General features: G+C 34.6%; 1 protein-coding gene across 1 annotated transcript; it reads right to left on the reverse strand.

Annotated features, from left to right (window-relative positions):
* Window positions 1-3,960: 3,960 nt before the first annotated feature.
* LOC125820337 (protein MADS AFFECTING FLOWERING 5-like) lies at window positions 3,961-11,481 on the reverse strand. The gene is made up of 7 exons (XM_049499775.1): window positions 11,297-11,481; window positions 5,301-5,379; window positions 4,680-4,732; window positions 4,512-4,611; window positions 4,261-4,302; window positions 4,135-4,176; window positions 3,961-4,041 (listed from the first exon to the last, which is right to left on the reverse strand). The coding sequence occupies exons 1-7, from the start codon at window positions 11,479-11,481 to the stop codon at window positions 3,961-3,963; spliced, it is 582 nt and encodes a 193-aa protein (XP_049355732.1).
* Window positions 11,482-22,887: the final 11,406 nt, after the last annotated feature.

Here is a 22,887-nt window from a genome sequence, read left to right on the forward strand (position 1 = left end):
TAATTTCAAAAAAAAAAATTATTTGTATGTATATATATCTATTTTGAGAAATTGGCATAAATTAAAATATAATTAACAATGCACCTATAAGAGTATAAGAGTGATGGTGTGCTACTGGTACAAGCCAAAGGTATCACTTGCGAGACCTGAATTCGAATCCAGCTAGACCCCTATTTTCATTGTTTTTATTTTAAGTTTATCTTAGAGTTCATATTTGAGCTAAGATAATATTAGTGCACCCGAAATATTCAAATTCTGAGTTCGCCTATGACTTAAGCAATATTTTTTCATCATATTAATACGGAGGTTTATACTTTCTGTGTCTCAAATTGTATACTAGTACATTTTGAACGTTAAAATTTTCGAAATTCTGATCATATATTTTTAAAACTTTTGTTTAGTAAAAAATTATATATTTATATAAATTACAGTGTGTTCAGATGGAGGAGTCCACATTGTGAACCAATAGAATAAATTTCCAGCAGTGTAAAGTCGGTCCAATTAATTCTCCCACGTAGTCGTTGGGTGGCTGATACTATACTAATAAAAGATTTCGAATGTGAATATAGATGTAAAAGTATTTTTTGATTGAGAACTTTAATTTTTAAGATAAGATTTTCTATGCAAATTCAAATTAATCGATGTAAGATAAATATTTATATCTCAAGTTTTTTTTTTTAAATCTATTTATATCTCAAGTTATATGATATATTTTTTATTTTTAGTCAGTCTAAAAAAGAATGATACATTTACTTAATAGAATTTAATTTTAGAATGTTTATTTTATCTTTAATAAGATGATATATAATCACACAAACAACTATGATTCATTTTAGACCATAATTTTTTAAAAAAAATCTTTCTTTCTTAAATTTTCTGTAGTTATACAATAGCATATGAATTTGGACGAAGAAAATAACAATTTAACTCTAAAATGTTCATTTTATCCTATGACTTATTTTAAATCACAAATAACCATCTCTTTTGCCCTTTTTTTTAACAACACTTTAATTTTGACTTTCTGTGCGACATGTTTAATACCATAAAATAAAAATAAAAATGCCATACAAATAAATTAAACCAGAGAAGTATTATATAAAAGAAAATTCAAAATAGAAACTGAACAATTGAAGCTGCACAAATTTTATCATTGTATTTCAGTATATCACATGTATCTCACTAAATAAAAGTGTGATACATTATAATACAGTGACATATAAGTATGTGGTATATATGAAGAGTATATATATATGGTAGAGTAACATAATACTCCGTCCGTTTAAGAAATAATGAACCTAATTTTCTTTTTAGTCTATTTTAAAAAGAATAACTTTTTTATTTATGTGGCCCACCATTTTCTATTCCTCCGAAGAGATTCACTTTTGTTTTTCTTCTTATAATAAATTATGAGCTGTGGAAATTAAGTCAAATGCAAATAATGAAATAAATTATGAAGCATGATAGATTAATGGAGTGATTATTGAGATTTTCGTGAAAAATAAGTTGACGTTGATAAATTATTTCAAAATCGATGACGAAGAGAAATCATGAGGATTCAAATGAATTATATCGCATTTTCTGATATTATTTTATAACTTTAATGGCTGGTGATGTTTGTTGATCGAAGTGACCGAAAATAGAGATGGGCGAAGGTTGCCTTTATAACTCCGATGTCCGATTTTTTTTTCATTCTTGCAAATTTGATTAGCAAATTCAATTTTTTTTTTATAAAGAGCGAAAAACAAAAATGAAGAACCAAAACAAAGTTTAAAATGATTAAAATGAGGCGAAGAAGAAGACCATTGCTGGTATAGCCTACATGGGTGGGGTGGGTTTGCTTTCATTTTGAGTATTATAAGACATTATATTTTGAATAAAAGTTTATTTTTAGTTATTTTAATTAATGCAATGCCAAGTGTCATTAGAAGGAAAAAAGGTACAAGTTTATTATTAATACAGAAAATATATATAAAAAATTGGGACATGTTCACGTGCTTCTATGCGGTGAGATGCACTTATTTTACCACATCAATACTTTGTGCTTAATAGAGACATGTTTTAAATAATTTAGGTGTTCAATAGGTACAAGTCATGATTAAAGTGCTTAAGTGAATTATGCAAACAATTTTAAGGGATCGCAGATGGCTCCAAAATTTAAAAATATTTTGATACATTCAACATAACTTTAATTTAGAATTAAAAAATTTTAAAAAAAATCTTTATTTGCTTTTTGAAAAGGAGGGAATATAAGTTTTGCTCTTTGGCGTTAGTGTTGAGATAGATGAGTATAAAATGATAAACTCACTATTAATAATTATTTTCTTAACAGATGTGTCAATTCAAAAGTGGATAAGTAATTAGGGATAGTGGAAATAATTAGTACTATAAAGTTTCCATGACAAAATCAATTAGAATTTGTAGTACGTTACATGGCAGCTTTATCGGTCATTGAATCTGTTGTTTCCAAATATTACTGCTTACATTTCTTTCTACTGAAGCTTTTTTATGTGTTTAGTAAAATTAATTGAATTGCGTGAAAATTTATCCGATTTTCATGTGCACTTGGGATGGGCAGAACAAAAGCTTGTGCACATGAACTTCTTATGAGCTCCATCAAGTAACTATTTTGTTATTAAATTTATAATAAGAGTAATTCTTTTTTTCTTCATATAAGTTTTAGAAAATCCGCACCACATACCTCAAATTCATCTTTAATTTTGTGTTAAATCAAAATCAGATAAATAAATGTAAATAAAAAACTATTATTATAACATATAATGTAACTAGTTTAAAAATAGTTATCCACTATTAATATATAAGAGGGAATAAGCACACACGTCTCAATCGATGTGTGTGCTTCTTGAAAATATCCATTACATTTGAGGATAATTTAGTCATTTTAGGTTTATTGTGATTGCTTACAAATTAGGACTCTTAAAATATTATACGTATTATATATATTATGTTTAAAATATTATAAATATAATTGACAACAAGATTATAAAATTAAAACAAATAATATACTCCCTCTGTTCCTAATTGCTTGTCCACTTTTTCTTTTTTAATTGTTCCTAATTACTTGTCCATTTTGACAAATCAAGAAATGCCAATTTTTTTTTATCTATTATGCCGTCAATTAATTACTTTGAAAAAGGTAGAACTTTTTGAAAATCTTAAGTTTTTAATTCATCCACTTCATAATTAATAGAAATAAAATAGTAAACTTACTATGTCAATCATTATTTTCTTAAAGTGGATAAATAATTAAAAACAAATGGAATAATATATATTGGGCTCAAACTTGTCGAACTTTTGTATCTAGTACAACTATAAATCATAACTAATGATATAGATAAAAAAAAATAAAAATTGAAATCTTACTTTTCATAACAATATATATCCATTCTTTTTATTTGAAAGGGGAGGAGAAGTTCGAGTAGATAATGAACAGAAAAATCAAATTTCTTCATGAATAAGTAAGGTCTATTAACTGATTTTTTTTTTCCGACTGTTCTCTTTTTTTCTCGATTTTCGTTTCGGAGTTTTCAACTCTATTTGATCGATTCTACACTTTTTTTTAAAAAATACTGTACAAATTTCCTCTGTTTGTTTATTTTTCTTTTAACAGTTTGAATTTTGTTGTTCTGAATGACTGAATTAATCTTAGTAGATTTCACTGTTGTTATTTATTGCTTGCTGAACATTATAATACAACTACAGAAAAATAAAAAATAAGGTTATGAATTATGATCGTACAACGAAAACTGAATATATAGTAAAACACAATCGAGATCTTCACCTATAAAATTTTAAGGTCATAACTAGTATTCAGAGTTTGCCTTGATTTGGTACCGCTCTCGCGGTCATGAATAATTAGTTTTAATGAAACCACACAATCTTGATACTTATTTCAACGTATGAAAATGATACTACTAAATACAGGAACCAAAGGCAAAGTCTCTAGAGAAAATTGAGGGTCACCCTCTGTGGTGGAAGGTCAGATATCTCATTCATTTTTCTGTTTTTCTTCATCCGAGCTCTCTGTATGCGTATTAGTTAGTTAGAAAAAACACGAAGACGTCTAATTTATTTATTTTTATAGCAGAGGAGCAGAGTTTGTGAGGTAAGAATTACATTTTTTTCCATTTGTTTCTTTTCCTCTCGTAGCAGTTTTTCCTGCAATAATTAAGGGTTCAACATAATACTAATTCATCCTAAAACTAGTTTACAGGACGCGCGGATGGAAATGAAAACGCGTACCTTGTCATGAAGATTCTTAACATATTCAAGCATCAACTGTGTCTACACAAAACAAAACTATTTAGAGTTGCTTCATTCTGAGGTACTAACTCGAAAGGAATCAGATTATAATACTGAAGTGTCGCAACATTATTTAAAAAAACAAAGAAATCGTATAGAGTTGCGAATGCAAACAACATTGATGAGTAAAGCTAGAGGCATTAAGAAGGGAAGCTGGTACTTTTAGGGCAAGGTACATAGTATAGAAAGACCTTTCTAAATCTGATTTGCATTAGAGCAGTTTGAAGTTCGTTTTCCAAATGGACAAGGTCAGTTACAGCGGGACCATCAGTATTAGTTTCCTCGAGTTGCCTGTCAAATTGCGCGGGGCATCAGTGGTATAAGCTTTATGAAATGTAAGTGAAGTACTAGATCAGTACCTTTCTGTTTCTTGTAGCAGTTCTCCCGTTGTCATGCTCGAGTATTTAGTGTGCTGTGTTCACCTCAGAATGATTAAAAAACTCTCCGCACCAAAAATGTTAAGTATGTTTATTCAAGACAACATTGAATAGTCGGAGCATTGCAAAATACGCAATGCATCGATGATAAGCTACTAATCAACCTTATTAGCTATATGAATGAACAACTAGTCAGCATACTTCCAGGATTTTCCAATATACTATACATTTATTTAATGACCGTGGTGTTCGGGCCAACTTTCGCACACCTGGACTAATTCCATGGGATACCTGCCACCTCCCATCAGCAACATGTACCAGGTAACTCAGTCCACCAAGGCTAGGACACATGGGAAGAATCACCTTATAATGTAGGAACTTACATGGATTTCACAGAAATAGTTCCAGCTATATATTGATCTCTGACCAGTTCAGGGGTGCTTCATTTTTTTCTTCTCTTTTGTACTATAAAAGTTCAGAGCGAGGCAGAGAGTAACAAATTTATCGAGACCTTTAACTTGATAACTTTATGCAAGATAGTGCACTTATTTCAAGTATATCCAGAGAGGGAATCTAATTTACTAGAGTAAACCAATCAAGTACCTCTGTGACCTGGATTTCTGGAGAGTTCTCTTTTTCTGCTTCGACGTGCGTTTCGTATCGTTGAAGGATCCCTGTAAGACTGGAATATATAATGTCAGATACGATTGTTGGTAAGTAAATTATAAGGAAAATGTTATGAGCACATCAATTTGTGTAGGTTTAAACTAGAGTGCTTCAGAAAATTCTGAACATATTTTATGGTGTTCAATCTCTTATGTAGGGGGTTGACAAGACTCGCATAGTTTAGGTGTGTAATTGACAATTTAAATGTGTTTCTATGCATCATCCCTTATTATAATACATAATATTACTTATTTTCAAGTTATTAATCCCGTTTTTATGTTATAGTAATATGAAGTTGTCTTTCAAGTTTCAAGTGATGGACTTGTGTATATACCATTTTTATAATTCGGAATCCACACATTGATTGTTGGTCTCTTGATATGGCAGTTGATGATCCTCCTCTCAGAAGCTGACTATCAGGGTTGAGTAAGTTAGACTCAAGTGTCACATCTTTACATGATATTAGAGACGAGTCTATCCCTATTTGAGCTCATTTATATTATCCACACTCCAGTGACAATCTGGGCGTGTGAAGTGGTGCTAGAGTAGGTTAGAGTACATTGATTTGGAATCAACTGTTGGTCGCTTATATGGACTGAACTAGCTTTTAGGGTTGAGTCAAATCAAGTGTTTCCCTATTTGGACCCCTATATTATATTATCCGTGCTCCAGTTGGCAGTCTGGGCGTGCGAGTGTTAAGAGTAAGAATCACATTGATTGGGAATATTACTAAGAATCAGCAAGTGGCACAAGATAAAAAAAGTTGAGACGGGAGGAAATGCTAAGGACCCAGCTACTACAACAAACTCCAACAGCAGTCCCATTCAGATGGGAGGGCCACTTCTAACTCAGAAGTGGTGGCTAAGGGAAGATCTGATGACAAAATGAGGAAACTCAAAGTTAACATCGACAAAGCTCAATCTAGAAAGCCGACAAGAGAACATTTATGAGAAAGCAGGACCCCCTAGTGGGACGGACCAGTCATGCACCTATGCTCAATTACGGTCTGTATCAGTGATTTCAGTTCAATTTCTTTATAACTTGTATATCATTATTAATACTTGTACTGGTTTGTTTATGCCATTATAAATTACCAACGATTTCTAAAGACTTCCCCATGATTAAGCAAAGACGGCGAGTCAATGATCTTGCTGGATCTTTAGACTAACGTTTGTTGTTGTTTGTGTGTGCAGCGGGAGTAGACTCAGTACCTCATTTTTATCTAGTTGCATCTCATATCTTGTATTCCAGATATTAGTAGCTCCATGACCTGTACACTTGGGGTTGTTGGGCAGACTTATGATTAACTTTTACTTCCGGCACTTCATATTACAGACACATATGCTTTAGCTTAGAGGGTTCACCTTATGAGTAGCAGATCACCGGGTATCTTGTTACGACCTAGGTGCCAGGTTTGGATTGTGAGGACAAGAAAGGAAGCCATTCAATAAGCTTTAGCAAACATCAACTCAAAAGGTAATAAAAATCATAGAATACAAAACCCAATGTGTAAGATCTTCTCTAGGATTTGATCTCTATAACCCCTTATTGAGATACAAGATCTAATAGACATTACAAGTGAAGTTTATGGGGTATTCAGTTGTTTGCCATGTGATGACCTCGGACCTATACCTACACCTTCAAGGTCATTCACGCATGGCCAAGCAAAAAGGTTACATGTAGTTGAACTACTTTTTATGAAGTGGAAAGTGTTTAATGATCCCTTAGAGGATTCCATTTTAGGCTACACACTACTGAAATGGAAGGAAGATCATGAAATGGAGCTTGGAACTGATTTGGGAAGCCTTGGACAATAATCAGTAGTTGTAGATTTTGTGTTTCTGGTAGATTACCGCGATAGCGATACATTTGACCACTATGTTAGCACCTAAATGTTGAGCCCGAATCATATCCACCAAACACCCAATGAGCATTAAGCTTCAAACCCCCAAACAATGGATTTATCCATACCCATCCTTTCCCCTAGCCAACGTACAATAACACACAAACCTCCTACAAGGCCAACCAAGTAATTCTCAAACACCAAAATGCTCAAAAACCCCACGATGCATGGATTCTTAGTGTGAGTCCCGACCTCAAAATAAGTTTTGGATTCTTAGTATAAGCTCATGCACGAAGTTAGGAAGAAGTTCTTACCTCAATTGCCGTTTTTAACATCATGACGTACACATTTCCATAAGAGGTATGTATGAAAATGACATGGAGGCATGATAAGCACATGAAATACAAGCTACAACTAAGAAATATATAGTCATGAAGGATACATCCAATAGAGAACTCATAGCATTTCATGAAACATGGATTACATAGGCTCATAGAAGAGGGGAAAACATCGAACGGGAGGTCATGTATGTCATAAGGGGGAAAGAGAGGGTTTTGCCTTAAATACATTTATTCCCGACTTACAATTGCTACAACAGACCAATTCTTCTTTAAGACTTTAATCTACAAGAATTAATGATGATGATGGGAACCCATATTGGGCAGCAGCTAAACTTTACAAAAGTGTCTAATGACATTTTGGGCAGATATTAAGGTTATTTTAGTCAAGGCACTTTATGTAATAATATTTTAGCCTTAATACTCTAAACCCTAGCTTATTTTGATAAGCTTATTATGAATTTGGAGATTTAACTTGTAAGATTCAAAGGTGATCTTGGAGTTGACTTTGAATTTTCCTAAGGATTTGCAAGAGTGATAGACAAGTGATTGATTGGAGTCGAAGTGACGTATATGCACTAAGGGAGTTATTGGTATGGACTTGTTATTACTTATTTGTTTACTCAAGTATAAAGAATGGTGGAGAGAAAAACTCAACCTTTAGAGGTGAACCATCCACAAGTGATGTTATAAGAGCTCTTGTAAAATTGAAGGGAGAGTTTGAAACATGAATCGAAGGGTGATCAATTTGTAAGGAAGAGAAGTTACTCCTTCGGTTAGTACCAATGCTCTTCAACAAAACCAAGGAGTTGGCACAAGCATGTCCCGGTCCGGATCCATCCTAAACCAAAAAGCGGGGCTAAGAGAGGGGCATAGCGATACAATGTTTATACTCGAGTTGCTCAAATCGAGTACGAATATCAGGAATAGACTATTTATTCAACACCACTACCACCCAACCAACTACATCGAATATTGCAACAAAGTCAGACCACCCATTTTAAAGAGATGAACCCCTAAGGCTACTCAAGCCTTCCTTTACCATCAATACACTATCCATGACCACAAACACACTAATAATAACCTTGCTTAGGGGCATAGCGATACAGTGTTCACACTCGAGTTGCTCAAATCCAGTACGAATATCAGGAATAGACTATTTTTTCCACTCCACTACCACCCAACCAACTACATCGAATGTTGCAACAAAGTCAGACCACCCATGATTAAGAGACATACCCCTAAGGCTACCTAAGCCTTCCTTTACCATCAATTATCCATGACCAGAAACACACTAATAATAACCTTACGAGCAAACCAAAAAACCAACACCATTACATGCACAACCTACCAATAACCATGTCAAGACGAAGACAATAACCCAAAAGGCAAGCAACGAGTTTTGTTCATCAAGAACTCAACCACCACAAGAAGAACCAATCAACCTTGAAGAGGTACGCTCAAAATGAAATGAGATTAGAACCTTTGATAAGATTATGGAAAACCCACATACGACCATGATGAATATAAAAGAAAGTCGAACACCGTCAATTTGAAAAGTTTGCCTCTATTTGGTGGGAATCCTACAAGAGACAAATTAAGAAACCAACGATGCTTGAGCTTGTTACTTAATGGAATGAAGTGAAGGGTGTCATGAAAAGAAGATTTGTATAAGACTACTTTCAAGAAAACATACTTCCCAAATTCTACACTGTGGGGGGAGGGGGTTTAAAATGTTGATGATTTATTTGAAGAGTTTCATAGGACGAGATTGAAGCTAACTTTGATAATAAATAGAGCCTCATTGTTCTAAGGTTCCTTGCGAGGCTAAACAAAGAAATTTCTTCTCCTTTGAGATTGCACAAGTATGAATATTTGGAAGGTGACTATCAAGCAAACTTGAGAATAGGAATGGGGACTAAAAGTAGAAAAAAACACCAATCTAGGAACAATACTTTTTTTTTATGACAAGGGAAACCCGCATCCGCTACCCTTTGGGTGCGCACAGGGTAAAACCTCCGCTCCTATGCAATAGATCGCAAAACACATAGGAGAGGTAACCCGCACTAGGCAAACTCGGTGCGACGAGCTCATGTTAAATATCGTCATAAAATTCACTCTTTTACCTTCGACTCTATTTAAAGTTAGTCAGGATTACAAGAAAATTAAGGGACGGAGGAAAACGGCAAAAGTGAGCAAGATAGAGAGAGAGAAGTGAGAAGAGTAGCATGTTAAGAGAGGTAAAAAGTGGATGTGAAAGAAAATTAGGTAATCATGGTTAACATTGAAGAAAAAGATAGATAAATAGCAAAGTTAAGTGAACAAAGAAGGTTTCCTAAGATATGGTTACTTGCTTAGAGATGGTAAAGTGTGTGAGCCTCAATATCCTTGGAGAGAGTTACTTATTAGAGAAACACATAGCTAGTGAGCGTTTACTGAGACATTTTGGTATACCTAAAGCTTTAGCTATTCTTCAAGAACACTCTTTTGGCCTAAGATGAAAAAAATGTTGAAAGGATTTGTCGTCCTTGTGTTGATACTAACCATGCACAGTGTAATGTACAACCTCATGGTTTGTATACTCCCCTTCCTACTCTTGATACATTTTGATTTGATATTTTCATAAATTTCGACTCCCCTTCCTACTCTCAATACATCTTGATTTGATATTTTCATAAATTTTGTGCTTGGTTTAACCTAAAAAAAAAAAGGAGAAGAAAGTATTTTTTGTGGTAGTTGATAGATTTTTTGAGTCACTTCATACTCTTATCATAAAAGTGATGATGTTACCGATGTTCTTGACATTTACTTTGTGTCTAAATTACATGGGCTTCGTATACAATTATTAGTGATAGGAATTCTATGTTACTTAACTCTTTGGAAAGGGTTATGGACTAAGTTGGGCACCTTCTATACTACTTGTCACCCTCAAACTAATGCCTAAAATGTAATGGCTAATAGGCATTAGGTAACATGTTTAAGATGGATGTTCAACATTAATGATTTATCTACTTTTGTTGTAAATAATAAAAATCCGAGAGCAGAAATGGGAGGATGATGACCCCTAATCTATAACTACAACGCCATCAATTTGTACCCAAGCAAATAAGCTACAAGCACTTGGATTGCTCTTTATGAAGTGGTGATAACTGGACAGAAATTAAACTTCCCAAAAGTGGCTAATATTAGACACTTTAGAGCCTACTTCTCTTATATTAGGGTATCTAATTAAGCACTCTATCCTTAATGTAGATATTGTAAACCCTAACTTTGTTTTTATCAGCTTGTTATGAATTCGGAGATTTTGATTGCCTTAAATTCGAGTTTAATTATATTAGGAGTGATTAGAGGATTTCTAATTCGATTCGATCATTACTGCTTGTTTTTCAAACATTCTATATATCTTCCTAAGATTAATATTTCAATACCAGTTGAAAAAAAAAAAGTAAGAGTGTGTTGAAACTTGATTTTTAAGTTTCAAATTATTTGGATGTCCTCATTCCCAATCGTATTATACAAGACATCCTTGCATATCACATGCAAAAGAAAAAAAAAAAAAAAACCTTAGAAATATAAACTCATCAGAGATAAATCCCAAAAAACTGCACCACTTAGAAAAAGTAGATTAACCTGTCCCCAGATAAATAACCAGATAAGATGGGATACTGGATAGACTTGTCTTGTCAACTAATCTAATCTCAAACTTAATCCTGAAATATCTTCGAATCGTGAAATTATTAAAAAAAAAGAACCTGTTGGTGCTGGAGAATTCATGGAGGGTGCCACGATTGGAGATTATAACAACAGCAACATCGACATCGCATAGAGTGGAAAGGTCTTTTGCTTTCTTAATTAAACCTTTTCTGCGTTTACAGAAGGCTACTTGCCTACAACTCTTCGATTCGATTCGCTTTATTTCCAACTTCTTTCTACCCATTCTATTTTTCCGAAGCCCTAATCGAATACTTTTCCAGAATTTTCTTATATTTTCAGTAGCATTACCACCACCACCATTGTTGAGTTTCCATTTTTGTTGTTTTGCTCGTCCCGCTCGAATCTCCATGGGTCCCTTCCTCCAACATCTTTTCATGCTTTCTCTCTGCCTTTTTCTATTCAGATTCTGATTTTAGTTATGAGTAGCAATTTGGTAAAACTAAACTCAAAAGAGGGGAAAAATTAGATGACAAGTTGGATTCAATACGTAGCAACAACCGTTTCAGTAAACAGATGTAAATACCAAAAAGACTGCACCGCTACTTCAACATACGGCAAGCCATATTACGAATTTTATTAGAGTTTAGTGTGGAGTAAATATCTTAAAAGGTCACTCAATTTTGTGAAATTATTTGAAAAAGTCATTTAAGTTGATTTTGTAGCAATAAAGTCACTCAGCTTACGAATTTTCTTTTATAAAGTCATTCAAATTAAATTATTTTTCTAAAACATCATTATAACCAAAAGATAAAAAAGATAATTGCATAAACCACCTGATTTAATTTTGTAATACTTACTTTCATTTTAGTTTATAATCTTATACTTACCTCTCTTATTTTGTTATTAATAATTATTTTCTTAACTTAATTATTATGAATATGAATATAAAAATACGGATTTGGCTCCCCTTCATTACTCTTTTCCTCTAGTCACATACACATCTAGATGAGAGAAATGTGTCTTGTTTAAATTTTAAAGGTCAAGATTATATCATATTAACCAATATCATAATCATAATTAAGTGAATAAATTATGATCAAATAATTTCTTAACTTTGGTAAGAAAAGATATTCCCTACAAATCTTAGAATCCATTGATTTCATTTTCTATTTTTATATTCAAATAATAATATTGTACATTATTTAATCACCTTTTGTGCTCGTAAATGTATTTTTAAAATATTATATGGAGAAATAAAAAAATAAAAGAAAAAATTATTACTGTTGAAAGAATCGTATAATAAGAATGGAAAATAGAAAATGCATTAGAATTACAAACGTGAAAATATCTACAAAAAATATTCTTTTGTAGTCTTTTTTTAAAAAAAATATAAAAGAAAACATTAATTTAAAGGGAAAATATTTTGTAAGAGTACTGTTAATAAGCTAATCAAAAACGTTGTTAAGTTCCTGTTCCATAATTTTAATATTTAAATGTAAAAATATCAAAAATAAAATTAATGATATTAATATATCCCTATTAATTAAGTTAAGATAATTATTATTTTAAAATAAATAAATAAGAGAGATAAACATAATATTATAAATTATAGAGGAAGTAAATATTAAAAAACTAAACTTGAAGGATGATTTATGTAATTATCTCTTTTATCTTTTGGTTATAATGATTTTGTAGAAGAAATAGTTTAATTTGAGTGACTTTATAAAAGATAATCCATAAGTTGAATGACTTTATTGATACAAAACTAAGTTGAAAGACTTTCTCAAATAATTTCACATACTTGAGTGACCTTTTGAGATATTTACTCGTTTAGTGTGTCCAGGTACGCCTAGATATATGTATGATAAATTTGTTCTAGTTATGCTATATCCAAGTGAATTTGCACGTATTTGAGATACATAAACAAATCTCGCTAGTCTCCCTCGCCTCCCTCCCATCTTGTTTGCCACTCTCCTATGTATCTAGTACCAAGTATATGTTTGTATCTAGTGTGATTCGTATGTATTTGAGATATGTGACTATCTCACTCGCCTCCCTCCCGATCTCGCTCATCTCTCTTCCTCATCTCTCTTCCTATTTTAGTGTATCTAGTAGCAAGAATACATTATCTAGGTGTATTTTCTTCAATATATGGTAAAAAAATTCTTAATTAATGGTAAGATACGTAATTATTTTATCAATATTCAAAGGATTGAAAGTGCAAATTTCCTAGAAAAAAACAAAACATAGAAAGAAAAAACAAAACATAAAAAGAAATTGAGTATTAGTCTTTCTGTCCAATAATATTTGTTCACTATTGACTTGACACACCCATTAAGAAACAATAAATAATAGGGATAATATTATTCCCTCCGTCCAATAATAGTTGTCCACTATATTATTTTGGGATGTCCAACAGTATTTGTCCACTTTATGAAATCAACAATTAATTTTACACTTAGTTCCCAATTTACCCTTATCATTAATTATAGTTATTTCTTTATTACATTTTTCAAGACATTGTATTTATTATATTTAAATGATGATATAGTAAAATTACCCTTTTATTTATAGTTTTTAAGAAGTGTGCAAAGTCAATAGTGAACAAATATTGTTGGACAGAGGAAGTACTATATTATCCTTTGACTTTGTAAATAGTTGTCCACTATTGACTTGATACACCCCTTAAGAAATAATAAATAATAAGGGTAATATTACTATATTATCCTTTGACTTTATTAAATTTAATACTTTGAAAAATGTGTTAGATGATAATTAGACACAAAAGATAATATTAGGAGTGATTAGGATTTCTAATTTGATTCGATCATTACTGCTTGTTATGAATTCGGAGATTTTGATTGCCTTGAATTCGAGTTTGATTATATTAGGAGTGATTAGGATTTCTAATTTGATTCGATCATTACTGCTTGTTTTTCAAACATTCTATCTATCTTCCTAAAATTAATATTTCAATACCACCACAGTTGGAAAAAAATAGTGTGTGTGTTGAAAATTGATTTTTAAGTTTCAAATTATTTGGATGTCCTCATTCTCAATCATATTATACAAGACATCCTTGCATATCACATGCAAAAAAAAAAAAAAAAAAAACCTTAGAAATATAAACTCATCAGAGATAAATCCCAAAAAACTGCACCACTTAGAAAAAGTAGATTAACGTGTCCCCAGATAAATAACCAGATATGATGGGATACTGGATAGACTTATCTCTTCAACTAATCTAATCTCAAACTTAATCCTGAAATATCTTCGAATCCTGAAATGATTTAAAAAATGGAAAAAAGGAACCTGTTAGTGCTGGAGAACTCTGTAGACAATAAAATTCGCGTCGAGAAAACAATAATCAAGAACGGAAAATTATGCAACAATCGTTTTATTGATTTAGGTGCGAGTGTTACAATCTCTATTATTCCTCTGAATTCGCCTTTTCAAATATAATTCAAGGGCTCTTGAGCTTGATCTTGAACTTGAGATTTATCTCGATCTTGATCTCTATCTTGATCTTGATCTTGGACTTGAACTTTATCTTGATCTTGACTTCTAGTTGAATCCAAGGGCTTCGAGCTTGATCTTGAATCCGGCGGTCTTGATCTTGATCGTTCTTGATCTTTATCGTTCTTGATCTTGATCGTTCTTGAGACTTGAATGTTCTTGAATCTTGAATGCTTGAATTCTTGAACTCTTGAACTCTTGAACTTGTAGAGAAATCTGCAGCTTTTGATCCACGAGCTTTCTCTAGCTTCTTGTTAAAATTCTGGGTCCTCTATTATGAATTATGAGGACCCCTATTTATAGTTTTAAAATAGAGGAGTTGTGTTTAGAAGAGGACTCCCCCCGGCCAATCAGATTTAAGTGACATGGCATATGGGCTTTATGGAGCGGGCTTTAATTAAATTCATATTTATTGAATTTAAATAATTAAATCAATTATATTAATCCATAATATTTATTTGGACTAATATATTCATGAATTTAATATAATCCGAATCATTTAATAAATTTATATTTAAATAAATTTTAAATGATTACAAATGCCCCCTGCTTCAAGGCTTGTCAAAATATTTTATCATTTAAAGACTAGACTTGAAGCATTAATTAAATGGTAATTTATTTGTCAAGCCCATGTAATGTTTAATTTAGGCATTGCCCGACTCCAATACATGTAATTGGAGTGGGAATGTGAGTATTTGATCTTATGTGGCTTACCTGTCACTTTTAACCATATATCTAATCAATTAGAATCAGGATAGGAGACAAATAAACGCTTGTTACAAGGCAATAGGTAAACCAATTCAACTAGGAGAGTATTTCCGTCAATTACTTTAGCATAGCCCACAAGGAATTGCAATTGAACTAGGAATTGTAATCCTACTCAATTTCAAGTTCATCTCCCTTTCTATTGTCCTAGCCAAAAAGAATTGTAATTGAACTAGGAGAAGGATTTTATTCCCATCACATGACATCTATAAATAGACACATTATATCCACAATTTTGTCTTCAATTACAGATTGTGAGCTACGAGCCTGTGACGAAAGAGGCATAATTCAAGGTAGTTTCCCTCCCTTTTTCTGATTTTCGTCACCTTTTTTACAGCTTGACATGTTTGTCGTAGAAAATTCATATCTCATTGTAGAGAAATCGAAATCAAGAACGGTTTGATTTTCCAGAAACTAGACTTCTCGATCTCTAACATATCCAGAATTCGGAATTTAACACCTTCAGAATATTTCTAGATGATTTTTTGAAGTTAGCTTTAAATTCTGTCATGCTGAAAATTGCAGACTTGTGTGGCTTTACTAAAACTCTTGTGTCTTGATGTAGGAACGACGAAATCACAAGCCGCTTGATTATTTAGAATCTATACACAAAGTTCTACAACATATCCGAAATTCAAGGTTTAATACCTTCAGAATCTTTCTAGGTGATTTTTTTGAAGTTAACTTTAAATTCTGTCATGCAGCTGATATTCTTAAGGCGAAAGAGGATAGATACACATCCCCGCCCTAAGAAAGGTAATTTATGGTATTCTTAAGGCGAAAAGAGGATGGACACTCATCCCCGCCCTAAGAAAGGTATTCTTTAAGGCGAAAAGAGGATGGATACTCATCCCCGCCCTAAGAAAGGTAATCTAAAGGTACTCTCTTAAGGCGAAAAGAGGATGGATACTCATCCCCGCCCTAAAAAGGGTAATATAAATGTATTCTTTAAGGTGAAAAGAGGATGGACACTCATCCCCGCCCTAAGAAAGGTATTCTTTAAGGCGAAAAGAGGATGGATACTCATCCCCGCCCTAAGAAAGGTAATCTAAAGGTACTCTCTTAAGGCGAAAAGAGGATGGATACTCATCCCCGCCCTAAAAAGGGTAATCTAAATGTATTCTTTAAGGTGAAAAGAGGATGGATACTCATCCCCACCCTAAGAAAGGTAATCTAAATGTATTCTTTAAGGCGAAAAGAGGATGGATACGCATCCCCGCCCTAAGAATAGAAAAAAAAAACTTTCTTGACAACAACTCTTACCCTTTTTTTTTTTTGCTATTGTATGCCCAAGTTTGTCACTAACAACCTCCTTTTATACTTTGCAGTTTGAGGAAATGACGATTTTCAGGCAATACATCTCTCCCTCCACCAGACTTAGGCATCTTATAGTTGAGACTGAAGAAGGGGAAGAGCAAACACGATTTTTGACTCATGCTCCATTAGTCGGTCAATATGCAAATCAATGGCCTTTTTTGAAAAATCCATTTCATATGGCGAATTGAACTTCAGTACACACTCATGCTTCCAATAATTTGCTCAAATCGTGGTCTCTTCAAGCGCCAGATCATCATCATGATAATATTGCAACTCCTCTTCCAAGTTTAGGTCGTCGCATAATTCAAGGTGAGATACGATGGGGGAATACAATGACAGTTGAGGGAGAGTACCGTCACATTCCAGGGTATTGGGAGTGGACCGAGGATATACTTGGTAGGAGCCAAGAGGTATTGGGTACGACTCAAATTTATGATGCCGTTTATGCATCTCTATTCACTTATGATCGTAACTCAAACATTTTACAAGCGTTCTGTGAAGCTTGGTGTCCAAAAACCAATACATTCTTACATCTGTCGGAGAATTATCTATTTCTTTATGGGATTTACATGTTATTGGAGGTTTACCGATTTGGGGTTCTCTTTATGAAGAAATAGTGCCCGAGGTCAAGGAACTTGTGGGCTCCGACGAGAAGAGGACCAAGTACATTCCTCGGACTTTTGAATATTTGTTTGCGGCATTTCATCATCTTCGGGGGGCTAATCAAGAAGTACCTTTTAGCAAGTGGATAAGCTTTTGGTGTAAGAAACCTCAAAGGTATGAAGCTGCTCCACCGAGAGAGGAAAAAAAGTCTGCTCGCTCGAAATCGACCCATAATCCTAGTGGGGTTTTGCCTGATACAACCGGATGGTCACGTGTCGAAGAAAGAATGTTTTCTGGACTTGGAGTGAAAGTTGACAAAAGAGATGAGACTTATCTAGCCGCTTTCTTATCTTGTTGGTTGTGTGCTTTTGTCCTTCCTAATAAGGAGGGTGAGTTTATTCGTCCAGGGACTTTCAAGATGGCAAGCTTTATGGCGAGTGGGAGGAAGATCAGCCTTGCGATTCCGGTATTAGCCAGCATCTACAATGGTTTAAATAAGATATCGACTTTATCACAACTTAATCAAATTAAAGTCTGCTTCCCCATCCACTATGTTTATGGTTGGCTTGCTCATTACTTCAGGACTCATTATGCATTTTCCAATGGGCCCTTCATTCCCACTATGGTGGTATATTCTGGAGAGGGTGGTTCAAAGTATTTTAATAGCGATGACGCGAGAAAACGCATTCATGGTGGGGAAAATGTTGCTTGGACATCTACTATGTTGGATAAAATGTACCCTCACTTTTATGTGGATAATAATCATGCATCAGAAGAGGATTCGAGCTATTTCATGAGTATTCGTTTTAATTATCTTCCTCTTCGATGTAGAGATTCATTCATTGTTGAGCCATATAGCCCACATCGCTTTGGTCGTCAATTTGGATTCTACCAAAACATCCCTGGTATCATGAAGAATGATATTCGTAGTGCCTCTTTGGACAAAGGTCTTACATTTTGGAGAATCTGCACTATGAGTCGATCTGCGTCACGAGCAACTTTTCCTTCTATCACACCTAATGCGGGAAAGTCTTTTGGATCTGACTATCAAGCTTGGTGGAAAAAAACTCATGGGAAATTTCTTGATGATCATTTGCAAGCTTTAGTGGATGCTGCTAGGCCAATTCCCCTCGTAGATTTAGAGGGTTCTGCAGAAGTAAATAACGAAGTCCTTAATGCTGGTATGCCTTCTTCTTTGGGTGTTAAGGTACCCCAGAAACGTAAAATAAAGTCTCAATTGCCTTCGGTAGCATCAAAAAGAAAGACACCTACTCAAACCGATTATGTTTCCAAGAGGTTGCTTGAGGGTGAGAGTGAAAGTAGTAGCAAGGAAGTCTTTTTTAGGAGATTAAGGGTATTAAATGATGCTACCCCTCCCGTGGTTGAGTCGTGTGATAACGCAAGCAGTACTTCGAGAACTATAACAGTCTCTCTCAATAAGGTGTGGTTAAGACCTTTGCTCTATCGACTATCTCTTAGTATTTTTTTTATTTTACTTGACTATTTACCCCTCTCTCTTTTTTATGTAGGAGAACAATGTCGCGACACCACAACGAGAAGAGTCACAAAATAGTGGTGAGTCTATATCTCGTTCAGATTTGATGAAACCACCTTCTATGACTCAAGTGAAAAGAGCACCTCATGTCTCTTGTGACGAGGTTAAAAACGACTCTGGGTATGACGTACACAAGCATCCTCCACCTGCTATGTCCGTGTTTGATGGGAAGAAAGTCATCTTAGATGCTCAGAAAGATTTTATTTCTGCACTTTGGAATGTTATTAAGGGAAAACTTTCAAGAAGTGACGTAGATTCTGCATCTTCTCTTAGAGATGAAATTCAAGTAATTATCAAGGAGATGGACTGCAAGGACGTGGACGTTTCGCCTTTGAAAAAGTTATTGAACTCTTTCTTTGATTTTGCGGCTTCATATGATCAAGCACGATCAACCCTTCATGATATGGATGTGGAAAGCGCTAGAAAAGAGTTGTTTGTAGCAGCGGGAGAACGTCTCACAAATTCTATGTTCGAAGAGCAAGATAAAGTTGAGGAGGTGTCCTCCCTTCGTCAGTCGCTGGATAGTATGAAGAAGGAGATAAGAGCGTTGTGCAAAAAGGCGCAAGATTTGCAAGCCCGTTTGGCAGCTGCCGAGGGTGAAGTTGAAGGAGCCAACCAAGCAACCTTGTTTGCAACCCAGGAATTTGATGCATGTTTTGATGTGGACTTGACGAATGATCTAGGACAAAAGAGAGAGCATCTGGAGGCCATGCGTCAAGAACTGATCAATTACAAATTATGCTTGGATTAGCTTTTATTTATCTATTTATTTGATTTAGAGTTTGGTTGATATGTTAGACGATTTTTTTTTATATATATATGAGGATAATGTATTCTTTTGTTTCATCTTACATATCTTTAATTGCATTCTTCAATTGCTTTTTATTCTTTGATTGCAAGATTGAATAATCCAAACTCCATCCATATTCATGCCAATAAGAATAGAAGTTCCTCATTTCTTTAAGTTTACTCATTCGAATATGTCTTGCGAATGTTGCAATTTTAATGCTTCAATTTGAAAGACTTTTGAGGGCTTCAACTTACTGGCTGGGTTGATTTAAGAATCCGACTTGAAGACTTCAACTTGCAGACTTGAAGAATTTGAAGACTTCAACTTGCACACTTGGAAGATTTGAAGACTTCAGTTTGCATACTTGGATTATTTGAAGACTTCAACTTGCATACTTGGAAGACTTTGAAGATTTTAATTTGCATACTTAGAGGATTTGAAGACTTCAGCTTGCATACTCGAAGAATTGAAGACTTCAGCTTACTTGGAGGATTTGAAGACTTTAACTTGCAGACTTGAAGAATTTGAAGACTTCAATTTTAAAGAAACTTCAAGCATGTTGTTAACCGAACTCATCATTTTTTTTTAAAGGTTTGGCCTCATCTATTGACCAATGAATACTTCGTACAAGTCTAAAGTTTGATGGGACAAAAGATAAAACAAAATACTTACCGCTTTGATTGTCATGTGACAGATCAAATGGGAACATGTGGTTTTTTGACACTCATGCAACTGAACTTAGGATATATTCTAAGCGCCTACGTACCTCAGTGAAGAGGATCAAGTCACAACGTAGTTCTGGGGGATTGAGTGAATTTTTTTATTTTTTTTTTATGTGCCGTACACAGTTTATACTCTTGCGGGCCAGGAGTGACATGCAGTTTAAGCTCGTACCTTAAGGAGCATCATCTTACTTCAAGGGTAGTACCTCTTTAGGAATTTTGCATTAATAGGACCGATCCTTACGCCATCTGCATCAACAAGCTTGTAAGCACCATGTGAATATGCTTCTTGTACGACATATGGTCCATCCCACTTTGAGGTAAATTTGCCCCCAGACTTGTGCGAAGTAATGATGGGTCTTCTTACTGCGAGAACTTGGTCTCCAACTTGGAAGCACCTCAAGCGAACCTTCTTATTGAAAGCACGAGATAGACGAGCTTGATAACATTCAAGGTTTTGTTGGGCTTCTAGCCTCTTTTCATCAAGTGCTTCTAACTCAGCAAGACGAAGTCGAGCATTTTCTTCTTCAGTGAGCCCTTCTTGAATAGCGAGTCTCAAGGAAGGTATTTGACGCTCAAGTGGCAAGACTGCTTCAACTCCAAAAGCAAGTGAATATGGTGTTGCTTGAGTTGGAGTGCGGTATGTCGTTCTATATGCCCACAAAGCTTCTTCCATTCTTTCATGCCAATCTCGCTTGGACTTGGAGACAACTTTCTTGAGGAGGTTGCATAGAGTTTTATTAAATGTTTCAGCAAGACCATTGGCGGCAGCATGATACATAGAAGATTTACGCTGCTTGAAGTTAAAGAGATCACAAATTTTGTTCATTAACTTATTATCAAATGGCTTGCCATTGTCTCTTATAATGTAGCGAGGGATGCCAAAGCGATATATGATATTCACTCGGATAAAATTTGCAACATTCTCTTTCTTCACTTCTTTAAGAGCGACAGCTTCAACCCATTTTGAGAAGTAATCTGTTGCAGCCAAGATGTACAAGTGTCCACCGGAAGATTTTGGTAGTGGTCCCACAACATCCAGTCCCCAAGCGTCAAATGGCCAAGATGCAATAGTTGGGTGCAATACTTCGGGCGGTTGATGTATAAAATTCGCATGAAATTGACAAGCATCGCACCTCCGAGCATAATCTAAGCAATCCTTCACCATGGTTGGCCAATAATACCCCATCCTCCTTATGTGAAAGTGGAGTTTTGGTCCAAATTGATGTGATCCACACACTCCCGAGTGTGCTTCTTGTAAAGCTTGAATTGTTTCTTCCTCTCCCAAACATCGTAATAGTACACCCTCAAATGATCTTCTATATAATGTGTCCTTGTAATAAAGGAAGCGAGGTGCACAACGACGAATGTCAGTCCTTCTCTTTGGATCTTCTGGAAGTATCCCATAACACATGTAGTCAATAATGAGTTGTCTCCACTCTTCCATCGCGGCTTCAGAAACGGCGACGAAATGATTAAACTCATTTTCTATACATTCTTCTTCATTTGGCGGTGGTACTATCCATTTTTGACAAATAGTCACTTGCATCTGATCAGGAAGGGTTAGTGTTGAAGCTAGAGTAGCCAATGCATCAGCTTTCTTATTCTCCGTTCTACGCACATGTTGAAGGGTTACATCTCCAAGCCATCCTATCAACTTTTGAGCATAATCATGATAAGGACGCAATTCAGGCTTCTTCACCTCATAACTTCCCAAGAGTTGGTTGATCACCAACTGAGAGTCACCAAAGACTTGTAAGTTTAATTGCTTCATGTCAACAGCCATCTCAAGTCCAAGTATCAACGCTTGGTATTCAGCGACATTATTGGAGCAACATTGCTTCAAAGAAAATGAGAATGGTAGGATCTCTTCTTGTGAAGTAATGAACACTACACCAGCACCAGCTCCGCCACGATGTGCAGCTCCATCAAAGTACATTTTCCAAGGAGGTAGAACTTCAATTAACATTGCATCTTCATCAGGAAGCTCATCAGTTAAATCCCAATCATTCGGTATCGGATGGTCTGCCAAGAAATCCGCCAATGCTTGTCCTTTCACAGCTTTTTGAGGGATGTACACGAACTCAAACTGTTGGAATTGGAGGTACCATCTTGCTAGTCGGTCACTAAGGACAGGTTTCGACATAACAAACTTGATGGGATTTGCTCTAGAAATAAGACGAACAACATGTGCTTGAAAATAATGCTTCATCTTTTGAATTGAGAAGACTAGCGCCAAGCATAATTTTTCAATCGATGAATAGTTCAGCTCATTTGGTGTCATCGTTCTACTCAAGTAGTAAAGAGAGTTTTCTTTGCCTTCGCTATTCTCTTGAGCTAACAGGGCTCCTACGGACCTTTCTTGTGCCGCAATGTAGAGTATCAATGGCTTTCCAGGTATAGGAGCTGCCAAAACTGGAG

This window comes from Solanum verrucosum, unplaced genomic scaffold (genome assembly GCF_900185275.1).
Source record: "Solanum verrucosum unplaced genomic scaffold, falcon-dt-bn FXZP01000229.1, whole genome shotgun sequence".
Taxonomy (NCBI): domain Eukaryota; kingdom Viridiplantae; phylum Streptophyta; class Magnoliopsida; order Solanales; family Solanaceae; genus Solanum; species Solanum verrucosum.